At 43.3% G+C, this 20514-nt stretch overlaps 1 protein-coding gene across 1 annotated transcript in view; it reads right to left on the bottom strand.

Moving 5' to 3' along the window:
* The window catches only part of frem2b (FRAS1 related extracellular matrix 2b), a 68716-nt gene that overhangs the window by 8296 nt on the left and 39906 nt on the right, over window positions 1–20514 (bottom strand). The window contains exons 5-16 of the mRNA XM_079515134.1: window positions 20118–20243; window positions 19536–19787; window positions 9960–10109; window positions 7319–7528; window positions 7032–7229; window positions 6613–6777; window positions 6326–6508; window positions 5295–5425; window positions 5011–5166; window positions 4446–4749; window positions 4098–4229; window positions 3223–3554 (exon numbers count right to left, since the gene is read on the bottom strand). Of these exons, the coding sequence (XP_079371260.1) occupies window positions 3223–3554; window positions 4098–4229; window positions 4446–4749; window positions 5011–5166; window positions 5295–5425; window positions 6326–6508; window positions 6613–6777; window positions 7032–7229; window positions 7319–7528; window positions 9960–10109; window positions 19536–19787; window positions 20118–20243 (2339 nt within the window). The remainder of the gene's footprint in view (window positions 1–3222; window positions 3555–4097; window positions 4230–4445; window positions 4750–5010; window positions 5167–5294; window positions 5426–6325; window positions 6509–6612; window positions 6778–7031; window positions 7230–7318; window positions 7529–9959; window positions 10110–19535; window positions 19788–20117; window positions 20244–20514) is intronic.

Below are 20514 nucleotides of genomic sequence, written 5' to 3'. Positions count from 1 at the left end.
CGAAACAACACATCAATAGCACTAATGTATGGGAAAAAACTTATTTTTTTAGTTAGGTGGTTTCCTCCCGACAGCAGTGTTCACCTTTTAATTTGAGTTGACTCTAAAATGTAGCTTATTCCTACATTGCTTTTTGTGGTAAAAGTGCTCAAACTTTCTTCTTTCCTGCCTTGATCTCCTTACACCCCCCCCCCCCCTCTCTCTTCTTCCCTTCCTGTATTTCTAGGAAAATGTGACAGGATGGGAACTACAGTACCGGTATGCACACAAACTAATTTCACCCACTTTTTTACTTGTAAAACTGCGATGTGACAATAAAGTTGATTTGAGCATTTACTTCTCTATCATTTTTAACTGCTTTTTAAAATGTATTGAATAAAAAAAAGAAAAGAAAAAAACTGTAAACTTCCCCAAAACAAAAGCTGTGTTACAGTGAGACAAAGGCTTGTGTGGTGAAAGTTTCTAAAAGAGCCCTCTAAGGTATCTGCACTTTTCCCTGACCTGTGAGAGGTACCTGCCTGCACTGGCTCTCTGTTCATGTGGAGACGTGTTCATGGGGCCTTTGGCAATGAGAGCTCAGGCAAATGATTTGCAAAATGGCCCCATGACACTGCCTGCTGGGCCTTGATGGATTCCTGTGGTCCTGTTAAGCTGGGCACTAAACCATACAATGACACTGGCCCCAGGCCTGGTTCCTTCTATCCAACGTGCCCACTTTAAGAGGGCATCTTGGTCTCATTTGCCCATGGACACAAACTGCTTTCTTTTCACATCTTGCCTTGCAGGGATGTGGCTAGAGATACATACTGTATACAGTACATACAAATCATACACATACCCTGTACGGAGTGTAACTGAGCCTGTGATGCTCTGCTCTTCATGTTTGGATATGTTTAACTGTAACCATGGTAACAAAATATTTTTTGCAAGTAAAAGAAATATAATAGAGACAAAAACACCTGTCAAAATGTTTTTTGAGAGGTGCTAGCCCCTCCAATGCATGGCTTTTGAAATTACATTATATGGCAGCCAAGTCTATGGACTTTTAGGGCTAGATCTTGCGCCACCCCTTAACCATTATCCTTAAACTAATTTGCCATTTTTTACTATGTAAGAAAACCTTTTAAAATAGTTCAAATAGCCGATCTAGTTCGGCTAATTGAACTATTTTAAAATGTTTTTCAAAATAGTAAAAATCACACCTGTGTGAACTGAGTGGTGTAAGGTCTTATATAGACTGATCAGCTGTGGTCTGACGTAATGTCTGACGTAATGAAATCACACCCGTGTGAACTGGGTGACCATAGCAACCGTGCTCATTTTTTGAGCACAGACAGACAGACAGACAGACAGACAGACAGACAGACAGACTAACAAAGCCAGTTGTAGGAGTGGTTTACACCACTCAAAAAATGGCAAATACGTTTAGGGATAAGGGTGGCGCAAGATGGAGCCCTTAATGTTTATTTAGAGCACTTTTAACAAAAATCGTTTGCCAGCCAAGTCTATGGACTTTAAATGTTTGTTCAAGGCACTAAATGACGACGTGAGACGTCATGTGGCCAATATAATACATCTTGTGACTGGTTTTGTTTTACACAATAACACACTGTATAAAGGAGTGAGGCACCCCTCACTTCACACCAGTGTGATTTTTACACTATTATTGTACTGTAGGACTTTGTAGAATAAATCTGAAGCAATGCATAGCGAGAAAGTCTAAGAACTGATTCAAGACAGTTCACTCCCATGCATGCCCACTCCTACAGCGCTATGGTAAATGGTAAATGGTGCATTTATATATCGCCTTTATCCAAGGCGCTTTACATAGATTGTGCATTACATTCACCCATTCACACACACATTCATACACCGATTGCGGCGGAAGCCATGCAAGGTACCAACCAGCACATGGGGAGCAATTTGGGGTTCAGTGTCTTGCCCAAGGACACTTCGACATGTAGCCAGGAGGAGCCGGGATTCGAACCGCCGACCCATGGATCATTGGACGACCTACTCTACCTCTTGAGCCACAGTCGCTATCACACAACTCTGCTTAGTGCTTATACAGTAGGCACATGCACACTACAGGACTGTGTTATTAATAATCTCCAGTGGAGAATGAGATGGGGGTTTCCATAATGTGCCCCTTGCACTCTCCACCCCTCCTTTATCATTATACCCTCTAGCTTAATTAACCGCAAGTCAAGTCAGAGTGGAGGTTACCAAGATGAATACAAATGCTGGGACCAGTGCAGCATACTGTAGTATGGGCCAGGATGACAGAATCAACTTTAACCAATACCTGCAAGATCACAACACGTCACGTGATGATAGATCTGCTATATTTTTTTTGCCAATTTTTTGATGAAAGAATTCAACTGATCCAGTTGGATGTTTAATGCCTTTTTTAAGGTGCTACTGTATATCATGAGTCATGACAGAGACGGACTAATGTTTCGATGCCTAAAGGGCCTTGCAAACGTGAAGCGAGGAACGCAGGCATTGTTGCCTAGATCAACACAGGTCTCCTCCAGGTCTGTTGAAGAGAGGCGTGACAACGCAAGCGTAAAAAAAAAAAGCTAAACAGAATCCAGGTATTGTATTTTTTTTGTATTAATTATTTGTTTGTTATATAAAGATAAACCCCTCAATAAAATATATGTCATCAAGAAAATAGGGATGTCAGGTGGAAAGTGGTTAAGACATCCTCCTGCCTATTCTAAGAGCTGCTGTTGCAAAGGATTGTATGATGCTTCTATCAATTGGCTTGCCATTTTGACAAGATAAATAACTGGGAACACCAGGAGCGGGCGAAACAATTAAAGCAATGTGCTGGGGTTGTCATTACTATAGCCTATATTCTCTGTGGGGTCGTTAAGGGGACACCAAGTAAGCAAACAGGGTTTTATGCTTCTAAATAATTCAGTAGGATTGAGGAGTGTGGCCGTGCATAGAAAAGGGGCAAGACTTAGAGGAAAGAACTGGCTATTAAGAGCTGATTCTGCATTCCTTTTCTATTATTATCTGTACCCCTATTTTCTCACAATTTTGTCATTATGCCAATTTATATCCCCACACATTTCAGTGGTTCGCCACTGCATTCCTGTTGGCGGGAGGTCAAAACATATCGCTTAAGTGAGCTAACTATTGACATCACATCGCCAGAATTGACAATGCGTGTCAGGGATAATCTGAAGCTGAGAGGCGGGTTCTACTCACCTGTCCATCAGTTCCAATCGTGCCTCCACAGTCACTGAGCAGCTCTGACATGTCGTAATAACTCGTGAACTCCCAAAGACATGCCTCCAGATTGAGGTTTCTGTAGAAGCGCAGTGCACTGGATCCCCTGAGGGCAGTGCTGTACTGGTAAGGTGATGTCTCCCCTATCACCTCTGGATTTTTGCTGGCTTCAGTGAGGAAACCGTAGCGAGTCTTGATTTCAGTGTAATCCAACAAATTGGAGCAGCGATGGTTACCGACACGTGTGCCATCTGGGCTCAATGTCAGCTCAAAGTTGGACATTGGCCGCGTGGACACTACAGGCAACATACCTGGGAAAGAAGGAAGATAGAGCAGCAATTACATGGAGGCCATGGACCGTGAAAGCCTGGGTGTTACACTGTTACAGGAACTGGAACTGGAACGAGGTAGGTTCATATAGTACGACACACATTAGATGAAGCCAGCATGCTCATTTAACCACATGAAACCCATCGTCCTGATTCTCGGCAAGTAGGCATGTCATAGGTACACATTCTGCGTAAATAGCCAAACATTTAATAAAAATAGCATATATATAATCTACAAATTCAAAATGCATCCTAATTCCTAACACGTTGTAGATCAGCTATTTTCTGCAAAGCGTTAGTGTAGAGGGAGAAAAGGGTGTGACCAAGTATAGACGCCAGGGGGTCACCGGTCAGTGAAGTATAGTATAGACTCTATAGATAGAGAGTATAGACTCTATAGAGGGTTTACTGTAAGTGGTTAAACTTCTCTAATCTTTGCGCTACCACAGTGTTCAATGGATATGCCACTATTTATCTTCTCACAGTAATACAAATTATCATCATACAGCAATCTGGGTTTCTCACCATCAATGTGGGGCATGGTGACAGTTAGTTTGATGAGGTTGGGGTGATCTGGATCCTCTGCTCCGGTGTAACGCAACCTGGCAGAGAAGGGCTCAGCTCCCACTGTGCCCATGACACGAGGCTGGCACATCCCTGCAACCATGCCATGAGAACACATCAAACATTTAGTTTTCTTTAATTAATGTCGACCAAAGCGAATTCTTTCATCTCTCTCATGTTTTGAAGTACAGGGCAGGGGTGCCGAGATACAAACGGAACTCGAGCCATCAACATTGAGTCATTCCCATTACAGAGGGAAAGGGATGAAACTGTGTTTGAAGATAGAGAAGGGAGTAGAAGCGCACGCACCCTCCTCAACGCTGATGGACGCTATGGGGCTGCTGAGCTCAAGACCTTCATCCCCGTTAGAGTTCACTGCCCGGGCAGCACACTGAACCCTGGACCCAGCCTGGAAGTAGACTGAGTCCAGAGTGATGAGCTTAGAAGAAGTGAAGAAGGTGTCAAAGTCCACCTCCCTCATGGGGCTGGTGACACCGTCTGGGCCAGTGGGGGCGCTGACCAGCCAGCGGTATCGGGTCAGCGTGTTGTTGATGCTCTCACTCACACAGATGGAGCCCGTCTTGTCGTAGTCTGGGTACTTGGGATTACAGGCCTTTAGAAGAGAGCAGAGATAATGATTGTGGGTGAAACATGCAAGAATATGCTCTGATGACCAAAGCTATTTCTGTAACACAGTTGAGTCCTCACGGGAGTAAGTTTTTTGAGCAATGCGTGCACAATTACCTCAGTGCTACTCATTAAAATCATTTCAGTATCTGTAGAGGAATTGCTGATAAAAGGGAAAGAGCCTCTCTGAATAAAACATGAATGAAAATAACATCATGCTGTATTGGGTTTGGCAATTGGGACTTACGGTTACACAAATGACAGGGTATCCAGCCACTGGGTGGGAATCTCTGGTCTTATCAGTGTCATCAAAATGTAACAGAGACACGACCACGGGCACTGAAGGGAAGGTGACATCTGCCATGCTATTGGTCTCCTCGATGTATATTATAGCTTTGCTCATCTGTTGATTGACAAGCCAAGAGAACAAGATAACATTAATTAAGAGCAATTCTCTGCTGCCTTGTGATTGCAAGCTAGTGGAATACTTGGCAAATTCAATCCGACTCTGTGAAGAGTCCGAACGTGCACCTTGGTTTCTGCCACCATGTTCTCGTCAGGCTTCAAGTGGACGGTAAACGCCTCCCTCATTTCTCTGATTCCATCAAACAGAATCTCCACCTCCACATAGTGCACCGTGTCTCCTTGCTTGAACACAATCTCTGCAGAGAAAGAGAAAGGAAAGGGAAGCTGTTATAGGGATTAAAGCCTGATTTATGCTTAGTTGCATGTGGATGACAGTAGCACACAGAATATAGCCAATTTCAGTGTGTGACACAAAGTATAAATCAAGCTTAAGTGTCTTGCTCAAGGACACTTCGATACATAGATGGGCGAACCAAGGGTCAAACTGTTGACCTACTGAATACCCGGCAGCCTACCTACCACTCTGCTATGGCCACCCCACAGCGGGAGGTTTCACAGATGTTTGTGATACTGTTTGTGGCACAGAATTGTATTCAACCATTGCAACAACAAAGACTGAGATTAATTAATATCCTTGAGGAAAAAATGCTGCTATTTGTCCCAAAGTGTTTGTTTCAAAAAAGCTTTATACCCTGTATAACACGTATATAACGACAATGTGACATAATGTTTACAAAATGCTGTACCCCCTCCAACTGTATATACTTTCCCCATTTTAAACTGTTTTAAACGTATGTTTTCTCATACCATTAAAGCTCCTTTGAATTGAATTCACCTTTAGCTAAGCCCTGCCCTCTCCCACTTAGACACTCCCACTTGGACACTTTCCAGCCGGGCTCATTCATTCCAATGTAAATATCATGGATTTTACAAATTAAATACCCGTTCGTTTTAGGAAACGGACCTTCAAAATCTCTTCCAAATCCGTCAACAAGGTCTGCCATAATATGCACTGGAAAAATATGTGCGTGGCATTTATTTTGTAAACAATGTTTTATCATGTAGGAAAACTATTGGTGGAGAGGTGTGTCTAACCCATGTTATGCTTAGCTGTGATTGGACCATAGCAGTTTGGGGAGGGGCTCAGCTATAGGTCAATTGAATGGAGATTGATGTGCCGGTGCACGTTTGTTTACCCTCAGATACTGGGTGGTAGTCTTCTCCAGATGTAGCAGAGCCATCTTTGGTGTGAACACGGACAACAGACACCTTGGAGACGTCCCCAACACGCAGCACCGGGATCTTCACTACCGACACCTGGCCTCCTTCCTGGGGCTCGTTCACGCTGAATTTAGTCTCTCCAAACTTGATAATGGCCTCTGTGAATGCACAGCATGCCATCAATTCACAGAACAAACAATGACTACCAAGCAGATTGATTTTGTATCATTCTTAAAGTAGTAGAAATCATCATCATTCTTACTGTCTGCATCATCTTTTATCTTGATGAGTGTCTCATTCTGCACGCCGATGGATGCTCCAAATGGAGATTCACTCTTGGGGCTTCCCAACACCAGACGGAGTTCTTCTTCTTCTTCATGTTCTGTATCATCAACTAGTGTCAGCATGCAAGGCTTTTCCACCTCCCCTGACGAGAAAGTAGGGTCATGTATATTAACCACATGAACCTCAGCATCCCTATTCTGATCATGTCATATAAACATAGACACTAATATAAGTAGAGAGTAGGGGAAAGACACAGCAAATGTTCGCTATAGAAGACATTTTGCACCCATGGGGTATGGGGCTATCGAGATGGCATCAATAATAGACAAGTAATAAATAAATAAAACCAACCATTCAAAATGAATAAATAACAAGTTTCAGATTACATTCCAGTACCTGGCAGGAAGGTGATTATGGAGGCTTCTGTGTTTGGTCTCTCATTAAAGTCCATCATGACCTGGGCTGTTCCCTGTCTGCTGTAGCAGCGCACAGTTGACTTGAAACTTAGATCTCCGCTACGGTATACAACAGCTGAGATCTGTCCTGAATTCTCATTTCCCATGTACATACCATCCCGGAACTGGACCTTTGGCACTAAAAAAACAAACAGAACAAGCTCAGTCAATCAACACATGCACTGATCAATTGATGTAACCAGTTATTTGTATTAGGTGTATACTCACAGTCTGAGACTGAGTCATTGATGAGGATGTTAGCTTTGCTCGGTTCCCCCAGGATACCATTCATGGGCATTCTGAGAACTAGCTCAAACTTCTCTGGCCCCTCCAACACTGGCTGGCCCAGGTCATCCAGGATGGTGACGCGAAATGTCTGCATGGTGACACCTGGGGCAAAGTCCAGGTTCCGACTGATCCCCACATAATCCAGACCAGCTGCAACACAATAATGGGTCAAGCATGTTTGAAAAGGCTGGATCTATATGAGATTCAATGCACAGTACAAAATATGGGCTCCCTACAGTACTTTGGCCTATTTCAGTAGCACGCTTCATGTTACTTTATAATTCATGTGTGACTGTGATCAAGATGAAAGGAAACACCCTATGTGTTGATGAAATTTCACTTTCTAACCTATAGTAGAATAGTTGAAATTTCTTACACCATCAAGGGGGCAGTGAGATTAAATTGTCATACTTTGCCCAGCTGTAAACAGGGAATTTACCAGGCAAGTGTGGTCGTGGGTAGCTTTTCTCATGTATTTACATATCATAGCTACATGTCCATTTCCATACTGGATGAGATTCTATAGTTTTTTTATCCCACGATTTTGCAACCCATTTTTTCACCCAAGTGTCAATTATCTAATGTAATCCTGGCGCTACACTTCCTCTGCCAACCTGGGGAGGGCAGCGGACTGACCTCATGCTTGAGGAGTCCAAGCTGCTTCTTTTCACCTGCCGGACGTAGCGCGTGGAAGGAACACGTTATTCCAACCAGTTCCTTTCCCCTCCATCAGGCGCTTTTTGTGATTTTGTGAGTGTTTCCCAACCTATGTGCCGCGGCACTTTAGTGTGCCATTTGAAATGGCCAGGTGTGCCGTTAGATTTCTGTGAAAGTAACCCCGACCCTCCCCCGTCCATTGTTGCGTCGTTGTTGTTGCTGCCCAACGTTCAGTTTAACGACCTTCAGACATAGAAATGTTAATGCTAATGCATGTATGGCTGACGACGGCACCGCCAGCCCCTCGCCGCCGGGGGGAACAACAACAACAACCACGACTAGCAACGCAACGCCTACAAAGAAAGCCACTGCCAGACTGTACCGTGATGACTACATGAAATTTGGCTTCACGTTTACTGGAGATACATCTAATCCGATTCCACTGTGGATCGTTTGTGGAGACAAGCTTGCAAACCGTGCCATGGTTCCCAGTAATCTAAAGCTTCACCTTGAGACCATGATCAACTCGCTACAAAGGACAAATACTTTTTCGTGAGTTTGAAAGTTAAAAAGTGACACAGCGAAGTAGGCAAGTGACTTGATACGCAGTACCACCAAAGTTTCTGAAAAAGCCTTGGAATTAAGCTACAAAACAAAAAGTCAAAAAATAAGAAATGAGAATCTGCTTACAAGCACGGATAAACTGCACATATTTCGGACCAAACTCGCCCTCTGGCGGCAGGCTGTAGACAAGGAAACTGGGCTAGCTTGACATGTTTCTGTGCAGCAACACTGGATACCCATGCAATCGTGATTTGTGTGTGGACATTTCAGAGCATTTGAAAACTCACAATTTAAGTGCTCACGTCGCCTAGGGCCTAAACTCCACACAGAAAGGCCCTTTCGCCAACACCGCCTCGGGTATGCGCACTGATGACACGGAAGAGAGAACACACCCCCAGCGTCCCCAGCGGGAATCGAACCCAGGACCTTCTAGCTACCGACTGTGCCACCGTGCCCCTAAGATTCCCTAATATTTAACTTAATTAGGATACAGGCCGAACGGAAGTATGTAAGCTATGACAAATGGTGCGGACCGCCTGTGGTCAGGGAATATTAAAGAAGCTGTAGGGAAGATGTCAGGAGTTCAGCTTCAGACCTATATAGTCCAAATGTTGAGCCTGCATGTGGGACAATCAGTATGCATACCTATGGTTCTGCCTTCACTCAAACCGCCTTCATCCCTAGAGCTCATAACATTGTATTTCCAATACTTCCACCCCCCACCCCTCAAAGAATGTTTACATCCCCAGGTCATGTAACCATCCAACAAATCCAGCATTAACGACACCTTGGGCTCTTGGGCTCTTGAGCTCGCAAAACAACGTGGGACAGAGTGACGACTTAAGTCTATTGTTTTCCGTTGTTTACATTTTTTGTAAGCTCTGACTAGAGAAGCTGTCAGAAAAAGAAGGGGGTTGTACAGAGTAGAGCTCGACCGATGCCATCGTTTTGGGTCCGATGCTTGTCCTGGTTGCTTGTCCTAGACCCTAGAGTCTAGGGCCTAGACCACTGAAAATGTGCAAAATCTCTCAATCAATTTGAAAAACTTACTAGATAAATACAAATAAACACAAATAACTTATTTTTAAAAGTAGTTCAATATATGAAATTAACTTTATTTAATTTAACCACTCCAGCTCTATTCAAAGATTTTCAACGTGACATATTGCATTGTTGTGACCTTGTAGATAAACTATTTGGGGAAATTGTAATGTTTCACCTATAATGGCATGCCCAAAATATGGACCCTAGTTTGAAAGAGGTTTTATTGGGACACCTCAGCTTCATAATTGTTGATACAGATCAAAAAGGTCACATAAAGGCCGATATATCGGTCAGGCTTTAGTACAGAGACACCTACCCTCGGCAGAGACGGGATCTGTCTTCCTGGAGCGCACGGTGACAGTCCCTGCTTTGGAAAGATCCGTCCCCGTCCTCCAGACCTGCACCTCCACAAAGCCATCACTTTCATCCACATGGTAGTCTGTGTTACCAAAGTAGAAGACAGGAGCTGGGGAAGGGAGAGGATGACAGGTGGGTGGGGGGCACACAGGAAGACGTGATGCATAATCATCAGTACAGCAGTCTGTTTCACGACGTGATGCCAGGATGCCTGATATAATCACTGAACTGAATTTGTAACAGCTAGCATTTTCCTAGCGATTACCCTTGATTACAGGACTAAATGAGCAAGCAGTCAACACTGTAATTCCGGCACTTAAATAATGCTTTCAAACGTCCTGGCATGAATCATTCAGGAGGGCGGGCGGTTACATCCGTATTAAACCACCAAAAGGGGACCTGAAGGCAGAGTTGTGTTCTACTGGGAGAGCCTGGTGTAGTTGGTCTGAGAGGCAGACAGGAGGCCTGACAGGAGGGCTGGGGGATGTGGAGCTTGATGTGCCAGTCTGGGCCTGCCTGACTGCAATTAGTGCTACTATGAGCTGAGATTCCAATGCAGCCAAACTCCCCCACTGTTATTCTCTTTTACCTCAAATATATCTGTTTCGTCTCAACAATGTACAGTAGGTCATGCTGGCTGTGAAAGCTCTTTCTTGGCCCTCAGCATATATGCTCCCATTATAGTCAGCAAATACAGTATCACAGCAGTATTGAAAATGAAGACTGCTAGCTTGATTCCAGCAATGTGGACCAATAGGGCAAAAGGGAGATATCTTACACTGCACAGTGCACAGCCTATGTTTTGGCCATGAATTAGTGACATAGGGAATTAAAAAAACGATCATATCATTGTATCGTTGTTGTGAATTCCAGGCACTACAGATTTGCAAGTAGGAATGTGCCTTTAGAGAGATACTTTGGACCGTATACAGAATAAATTAATGAAGTGATTGGCAAAGGCCATGGGCAGAGATGTGGTTTCCATGACAATGGAACAGTGGTGTGTTCTAGGTTTTTTCGGAGGGTATAATTATTCCCTCACACAGCATGCATGTGTGTGTATATACACTCGTATAAAAATTCTAATGGCCAATGGTCATTACCACCTCAAGACAATAGCCACACATAAGACTTCACCTCAGGATGCCGCATTATCACATGAAAAAGGATTCTTTTGAACTGAATTCTATATTCTTGTTGCCCCCAGCCTCTCCTCCTGGGTATCAGATACGCTTTCTTGGATGGTTACTGGACGGTATACGATTATTTAAAAAAAGATTCTTGGACGGTATACTATACGTATAATAAAACATGTAGCAAGGACAACAGGCAGAGCTGCATGATAAATTGAATGTGAATGTAAATGTTGCAAAACGTGCATAGCAACCACCTTGTTCGTGAAACCACTTTCTTGTAGAAAATATTCTTGTAATGAATTTGTTATTAAAGGTATATTTTATCAAAGCATTAATACACTCCAGCCATGACCATTTTTAAAAGTCTCTGCCTTTCCTTTCCATACTAAATTGCAGTCCCGGAATTTTCAAACAAAAATGTGGTTAACAGTGTTTCAGGGGTTCAAAAACATTGGAGTATATGGAGTATGAACACTAGGGGCCCTAATGTATGACATGCCTACCCGCGTATAGTGGGTTTAGAACCTTCCACTATCCGTAAACGGTATCTTGCGGCCACGCATTTTGCCGACTCCTATATTTGCCAGTGGAGGTGTGGCCGTAGGCGTGTTGTAAGGCAACATTGCACTGGTATGGCCAGGGGATAATGGATAACGCATAATGGATTGGGCAGTCCTCTCTTAAAGGCAATGGCACGTGGCACGGCATTGGTTTCATTATTGTAACAGGTAGCGGAGGTGTTTTAGGGATTTAGGCTGGGGTACAAGATAGCAATTTTTACGGGGGAACACCTCTTACGCAATGCTAAACCCCCCAAATTACAGATGTAGTGCCTCTGACGCAAGATAGGGCCCTAGGAGTAAATGTAGCAAAAGCTACATATCTCTAAAATTAAGAAAACCGTATATTTTGAAAACAAAACCTGCCTCATCACAGTTGGTGTTGTGACTTTATATATTGTCAATATACTTCCATGAGAGTGGGAGAGGTGGTGGAGTTAGTTGCTTCAGCAGACAGTTTGAGGATCCAATGGAGTTAAGAGGTCCGAAGCGCTTTTTACACAGACATAAAGGGTGTATAATAGCACTGGTTCATGCAAAAAAAAAGAGAAAAAAACTCACAAATGGAATTTAGGTGGTTTCCTCCTGACAGCAATCATATGCATTTTAAAAGGAAAACATTTGAGTGTGTAATGGATGTGCTGTAGATAATAACAAAACAGGGATTGTGTGGCTAAGCAATGTAAATGCATTCAACAAATCCAAATCTACTTTAACTCCAGGGATGATACATTATCTGCCCACAGAAGATGAGAGTGAAATATAAGCGATTGAAAAATAAATAAATACATTTTTGTATAAAGAGGGTGGCCAACAGTGCTGCCATATGATTACTTACTGACATCTCAAAACAAAAGACTTGCTCAGTCTGAAATATGACAGCATCCCTTTCAGTAATCCGAGTCACTAATGATATTGGACTCAAAGGCATATGTTGATGGACTCTACAATGAAACAAGCATTTCTATATTTGCAAGAGGAGACATGCTCTAAAAGGGAAAACAATCTTTTCAGGCAAAGCCTTGGGATTTGCGGCTCTGAAAGTAGCGATCAGTGCCTGGTGTGAAATAATATTACCCCCCAAGTGCAGGCAAAGGGCAAACTCTCTTATGTTTTAATCTGCACTGAGAACAAGCCAAAGACAAAGAATACTGCATCAAGAGGCATGCAGCTGCCAGCATTTGTCCCCACAGACAAGCCAAACAAAGCTGGTTTTGACTGCCTTCACTGGATCTCCATGCAGTAATCAGATCTGCTAGCCTCAGGTTGGCAGCCAAGAGCTCAGGCCTTGTTGCATTGGCCCAGTAATCAGATAAGGCTTGTGCAGCACACAAACAGTGGCCTTCAAAGAGCCACGGCCCATTAACTGAAAGGTAAACCACTGGCTCTTGGGTTGTTCCAGCACAGCCAAGACCTCTGCAAACGCAGTCTTTCTAGGGTTACCAAAGGAAAGGTGGTTGATGCAAGCAGATTAACTACATTCAGACCTGGTAATTATGTTAACTTTCTATATCCAGAACAAACAACTAGGTACCAATCATAATGAGTAAAAGTACAAGCCATATAAATGGGCAATAAACATTCTTTATATACCGTACATATGCCATGCTTGCATTTGCACTTTTTGCAGTTGTAAAATATTAAGGTTGTAAAATATTCCATAATAGCGAAGATGGGGGGGGGGGGGGGGGGATCACTGTCTTTATATAGTTGTAGATGTGTGAATATAAAACACAGCGGTACAGAGAGACATATAGGCATCCCTGAGGGGACTGTTAAACTCTGACTGGCTGCTTGATCACACTTGAACTTTGCATGCCGTTCCCACTGCATCGCTAAGTGATTTCTAATGGGGAGATTCAACAGAGACCCAGGCAGTAACTGATCTGTCCACTGTATGGTAAACAAATCTTACCTCTGCAGCAGAAGTGCACTGTGACGACTACGTATGGAACAGAGAATTGTGCTCTGAGGAAACCTTTAATCAGAGAGAGTTTGATTAATCAATTAGATTCTGAAATAAATGACTTGATAACATGGATACAAATAAATAATATTATTTGCTTAATATTTTTACACATCTGTTCTTATCAGAATGAAATGGAAACCAGGTGAGGCATAATGACAGGGTTTGTGGGCGCCTCCTCACTGCAGCCTCATCCAGATTACATAGACTGGACCTGCCCCACTTTTAAAACCCACTAATAATCATACCTTTAGAACCAGAGCCAAATTTACAGGCAACTGACACAAGACCATAAATACATGAGTCTAATCCTGCTGTACAAGCATTCTCATGTTTTACAGCCAGAGCCACCGAAAACCTCCTCCGGATGCCCAGGCAATTCGGTCTATATTAAACAGCAATTACCTCTGCATGAAAGGACAAGTTTTTCCTGTACTCATCGCTTTCAAGGCGAATAGTATACTGTAAATATAAGGATGTGGACATTTTTCTGTAGCTTCTCCACCCATGGGAAAACAGCAGGCATTCTGCGGACAGCTGTCTGTACATGGAGTGGAGAAAGGTGTTAAAAGGTGAGAAGCCTAAATTATGTTTTGCCGTATGACGTGATCTGTCTGTCTGTCTGTCTGTCTGTCTGTCTGTCTGTCTGTCTGTCTGTCTGTCTGTCTGTCTGTTGGCGCCTTCCGACCAATCGACATCAAACTTGACGTGTGTCCCATATCACCCGGGGGTGTGCAGACCCAAGTCTTGGCAATTCAATCGGGAACTTAAAAACCACAAATATCTGTATCTGTCACAGAATCTGTGTGTTTCGGGGGTGACAAATAGGAAGGAAAGCGGCGGCACAAATCAAAACATGTTGTGTGGAGTTGACAACAGGTACAACGAGTACAACAGATAACACAAGTATAGCATGTATTCCTGACTTACATGGCCCCAGTGTTTATCATTCACAAAGAACAACTGACCGATATATATACTTGTGTTAGATGTGTGTGTGTGTGTGTGTGTGTGTGTGTGTGTGTGTGTGTGTGTGTGTGTGTGTGTGTGTGTGTGTGTGTGTGTGTGTGTGTGGTGTGTGGGTGTGTGTGGGGGTGTGTGTGTGTGTGTGTGTGTGTGTGTGTGTGTGTGTGTGTGTGTGTGTGTGTGTGTGTGTGTGTGTGTGTGTGTGTGTGTGTCTTTAGTAATAGGTTCATTGGCCGCTGACATAGACAGACCTGTAACTGATTTATTGATTGATTTGGTTCCCGCAGAATTACCAAGGATTAACAACACTAAAGCCTTTCCGTTGTGGTCCTCTGTGTATAGACACTAACAAAGAAACAAAACACAACGTAAAAAACTAAATATAAAAAACAGTAACAAAGTAACTCCCTCCGTCATTACATGCTGTACTCTACACACACGCTCTTTCTCACTCTTATGTAAACTCACACACACAAAAATTAAAGTGCACAAAGAGATGTAAACTAGACCGAGCTACTCCTTCCTGTACTGTACTGTATGTCACTGTTTCTCAATGTCAGGTCTGGGGACAACCAGGGGTCCAAATTGACCCTCTTATGGGTCTATTTGGTTCCATTTGCACACTCTCAGAGTTACATTAAATTACATAAAAAAACACGGATGATTTTATATAGATTGAGGTCACAGAGACAAGCCCAAAATGACATAGTCATATTTTACCAGCTGCACGCACGCACACGCACGCACGCACGCACGCACGCACGCGCGCGCACACACACACACACACACACACACACACACACACACACACACACACACACACACACACACACACACACACACACACACACACACACACACACACACTGGGTTGTTGCTGGCTGCAATGCTATCCCATTGGCTGAGAGGTCAGCTAGAGGCAAAAAGTGTCTGGGGCCTAGAGATGAGGCAGCCAATCAGGACGATAGGTAGTCAATACAGCAGCCAATGAGAAAGATAGGTGGAGTGGGCGTGAAAGCCAAGCAGAGAGAACCAGCTGTGCTTACACAGCAGCTGGTAAAAACATATCAAATGGTGGTCCATGATTGCATATCAAACTTAAAAAGGTTGAGAATAACTGCTGTACAAACAAAGAGAGAGAGTAATGCCAGTCGATGCCCACCTCAGCCATGCGCACAGGCAAGGAAACAGAATTACATACTCATATTTAATACCTAGGGAGGATAGGGTAAAGGATATATTACAGCCTTCTTCCTCTCCAAAACAGGACACTACCCTCAGAGATATTTACTATTTACTACACTGGCAGCTGCACTAAGACCATTCCATTATCACCTGCATTGGTGAGATTTGGATACCATCCCTGGCACCATCCATTTTTTCACTCAATTCTTCACGTTCCATTTATTCTTTGGATGCTGGCATCCTAAACACCTACAACACCTGATCAAAACTAAACTTGGGAGGCGCCATCATACAATCTTGTACCTCACACCGCGTGTCTGTGTCTGTGTGTTTGCTGAGACAGTCGATCTGGTTTCAGGTACTTGCGCCGTTCTAACAAGAATCAGCACAGTTGTCAGGCGCTAGCTTCAGGCAATGCTTCCCCATCCGCGTGCTCGAATTCCTGACACAAGACTGAATCAGGATGTGAAAATAAGATAACAATGCAAAAAGGTACGTGCAAGCAAGTTTCCACAATAGAGGGCCGTATTCTCCTCCCAAAAGGTTCATTCTATATAAAGTCACCCTTGTGTGCCTTGAGCACTCCGACAACTGATAGGCATAAGAGGATTTTCATTCTCCCTCGGCCAGCCTAAGGAAGCCTGAGGCAAAGACAGCATGACTGCAACATAAGACAGGAATAAACCTGACTACAGACTGTTAGCATTGTCTCTCAGCCTAAGTAAAAATTGCTTTTTTGTGTGGTGATAAATTGTGTGAACAATAATGTCTTCATACAGTAGGTTTGGCGAAGCCATGCCAGGAGTTCACACAGTCGAGATAACATTAATGTATGTAGAATCAATAGATTTTTCAAATTGCAAAAAGGTGCATTAATTGGATTAGTCAGACATGTCATTTAACAGCTGAGATAAGCAAACGGCCTGTCACTCTATAGAGTGGAGCTCATTATACCACAGTATAAAACTGTTTGCCTTCAGTCTCAGCAACTGTGTCCCCATGATAAAACGGTGTATGATTATCTACACTGCTTTGCAATAACAATGAAATTGGTCTAGACATTTTAAAGACTCCTGCATTCTATACACTCTGTGTAAACTATTGACCTTTTCCCTTTGTTCTGAGATCACTTCCTCTGCAATCTTGTCATTTGTTTATCTTGTGTTATCTTAATGTGTTTCCAAATATCTATGGGCTGTCATTTTCCAAGACTCCCAAATATCCTTGACCCTCAACTTAAACATCAAAGTATGTGACTGAGTGGGGAAGTTATATAAAATCAGATCAATAGATCAACCAGACAAACCAGCCTGTCGTGTCTACCTAGACTTTGACAGTGTTTGGAAATTCAATAGCTACACTGATAAACACTTGCAGACCTGCTGATCTTAACACTTTACACTTGGACATAAAACAGCGGCATTCTGCCTACAGAACTGTGCAGTGGGGTGCTGGGGGGGTCCCATTAAAAACCTGTTTGTCTCAGCAGCTGTCTTGGCCGTCTGGAGTCAATGCCCAGGAGTAGTGAGGGTCAAAGGGTCCTAAGCACAGTCTCACGTTACACAGTACACTGCTACAGTAAGTAAATATTCCAAACACGTAACCTCGCTCCTTCCTGAAGCAGGTCAAACAAATCCACTTGAAGTTTGTCTGCCTAGAGTCCCAGGGGAGAAGAGAGGGAAAAGAACCTGCTACCACACAGTCTGAGTAGTTTGTGGATTCTACAATATAACATCTATGAATATTATTGACACAGAAACTAAAGAAAATAGAATTGTACGTTGATAACTACGTTTAATGACTACGTTTTAATTCAACGCAGTATATGGACATTGTTACTCCATAAGTCAGTTTGACTGCACAGTTTTAATTATCCTTTAGTATACATCAATAAATATTAGCTGCTCACCAGACCAAGTTTTCGTTATGAATATGTGCACTTATTCCAGCAGTAATGAACTGCAATGTAGCATACAGTATATAACAAGAGGTGTCTCCTTAACCAGAGAGACCACGAATCTGAACTGCAGATCTGAAATAAATCAATGCACAGCTAATTGACTTTATTACTCTGTTTGAAAAATGCCTCTTATGCTTTATGACCTTGCTAAAACATTATTTATTAAATGGTGGATTAAAAATCGCACCGGCTTAATTATCTCGCTTCAAACAAGAGTTGTGATCCAAGGAAAAAGGAGGTTGAGCAATTATGCCAAATCTTTCAGCTGCACTGTTGCCTGCCCACAATCAGTGGGTGTGCTTTCACAGATAGCAGGGCGATAAGGAACGGCAGTGAGGTGCTGGGCAACAAAGAGGCGTCAGGGAGATATGAAGACTATCGGGCCTCCGGTCTCAGCCTGCAGATAGGAGATAAGCGTTTCCCCTCCAGCAAAGAGTGCGGACATACCGACTCAACCTCGCTCTCTATCATTCACGCACGCACGCACGCACGCACGCACGCACGCACGCACGCACGCACGCACGCACGCACGCACGCACGCACACACACACACACACACACACACACACACACACACACACACACACACACAAATACAAGAATGCACTGCACAATTGCACTTCACTCCAGTTTAGATAAATACAGTATGCTATATTATGTACTAAGAGTCCTCTATCCACAACATCTACATTTACAGTATAACTTTGAAAATTAATTTGAGCTTAAAATTAGTTTTAAGCCTGGGCCATGGCTCAATGGTCCAGGCACCTTGGCTGGTAATCCAGTCTGGCAGTGTGCCACGGGTTCGACTCCCGATCCCGACAGCCTTTACTGCATGTTTTCCCCTCATCTCTCTCCCCATTTCCTGTCAGCCTACTGTCTGTCCCTCCATAAAAAATTGTATTAACCACTTGAACTTGAACTGCATATAAGTGATATATTTTTGTAAAGAAAGAAAGAAAAAGTTTCTTTTCTTTTCTCTTTTCTAAAACGTTAATGCTTTGTATTCTGATAGTAATCATTGCTATAGAGCAGGGGTTTTCAACCTGTGGGTCGTGACCCCTTGGGTGGTCATCAAAATATTTCGGGGGTGGACATATTCTTTTCTGAAATGTTTTTTGCAACTGAATGGCTGGAAATGGAAATTAAGAGTTTACATAGGCCTATGTACATGCATAGGCCGATGTACATGCATAGGCCTATGTACATGCATAGGCCTATGTACAGTACATTCTGCTGTTGATACTCACAGTAGTACATCACTAGTACAGTATATTCCCATTTTACTGATGATACACAGCTCATTATAGTTATATTCATGCCTGGTCAGGTCAGTCCTGTGGTACAGTATATTTATAGGCTGTTTTTATTGGTAATAGAATGCACACGCTGCCTACGCCTCTATTTCTACCTACTTGTATCCTAAAAAGCATATTGTATGCACACCTGACCAGCCCAGGCACAGGGGGCCATGTCTTTATACTGTATTTTAAACGATATGGTAATCCCATTTTTGCTAGTGTTACTACTTATTCTGTACTTCTTCTCATTACCTGAATCTTTGTTTCATCCGATTCCTCACTGTGGTGTTGCCATGACAACTGAATTTTCCTCAGGATCAATAAAGGACTATCTATTAAATATTTCACCTTGTAGCTATGCTGGGTGAAAGGCCACCTTACCATCATCCATGTAGCTATGCTGGGTGAAAGGCGATCTTACCATCATCCATGTAGCTATGCTGGGTGAAAGGCCATCTTACCATCATCCATGTCAGGCACGATTATGACTTTAGCAGCGGGAAACTCCTGACCCAAGCGACCACCCATTGGCATGCTGAGAGAGACGTTGAAGCTCTCCTCCTCTTCATACAATGAGTCGTCGATGATCACAATGCGGCAGGGTTTCTCCACCTCGCCCTTGTCAAAGCGCAGGATGCCGTGGTGATCGTCAGGCCTGGAGATGTAATCAGAGTAGGACAGCACCGTGGTGGGGATGGTGCCCGTGGCTGACACTGGAGTGACACAAAGCATGGATACAGAGTCAGTTAGAGCCTGACCTAGCCTGGCATGGCCAGACTAAACATTGCGTAGATATTAGTCTGGAATCTCTGTGTGGAACCTGCATTTTCAAGGGGCGAATTAACTCATTTATTGCGGCTAGCTGTTAGCATAAATCCCAGTTCCAATTGCCACCATACGCGTTCACTTTAAGAGTCGGAGTTTGGTACATGGTACTGTGTGTACACTGTAAGTTGTCAACGGGCTAAGCATTTCTTTAATGACATTAATAAAGCCAAACTATTCCATGAAGTGGAAGTATCTCAAAACTGTCCCTAGTGTACCTTGTTGGGTTGAGCAGAGGACCATGAGCTCCTGGCTAACATCTCCACTCCGGCGTACAGGGATCAGAAGTTCACCGATATCCTCCTCTATGTTGTAGACAGCCGAGGGGATGAACACTGTTGATTCTATATAGGATCAAAAGAAAAAGAAGCAAATCAAATGATCACTCTTACATTATTCATACACACTAACACACTTAGGATACAGAAAGGTCTTGAATATTTCTTTTTGATTTTTATATGGGGATTAGGTCAAGGGACTGGGAGTGTGTGATCAGAGATCTGTGGAAGATCTGTTGACCGTTCGGAGATCGAAGACCAGAAGAGAACCCAGAAAAAGCAGTATAGGCGCCATGATGATATCAGACCTCGGCTTAGATCACAGAGAACGATCTCA

This window comes from Electrona antarctica, assembly GCF_951216825.1.
Source record: "Electrona antarctica genome assembly, chromosome: 11".
NCBI lineage: Eukaryota > Metazoa > Chordata > Actinopteri > Myctophiformes > Myctophidae > Electrona > Electrona antarctica.
This window is presented reverse-complemented; position numbering and strand designations above follow the sequence as displayed.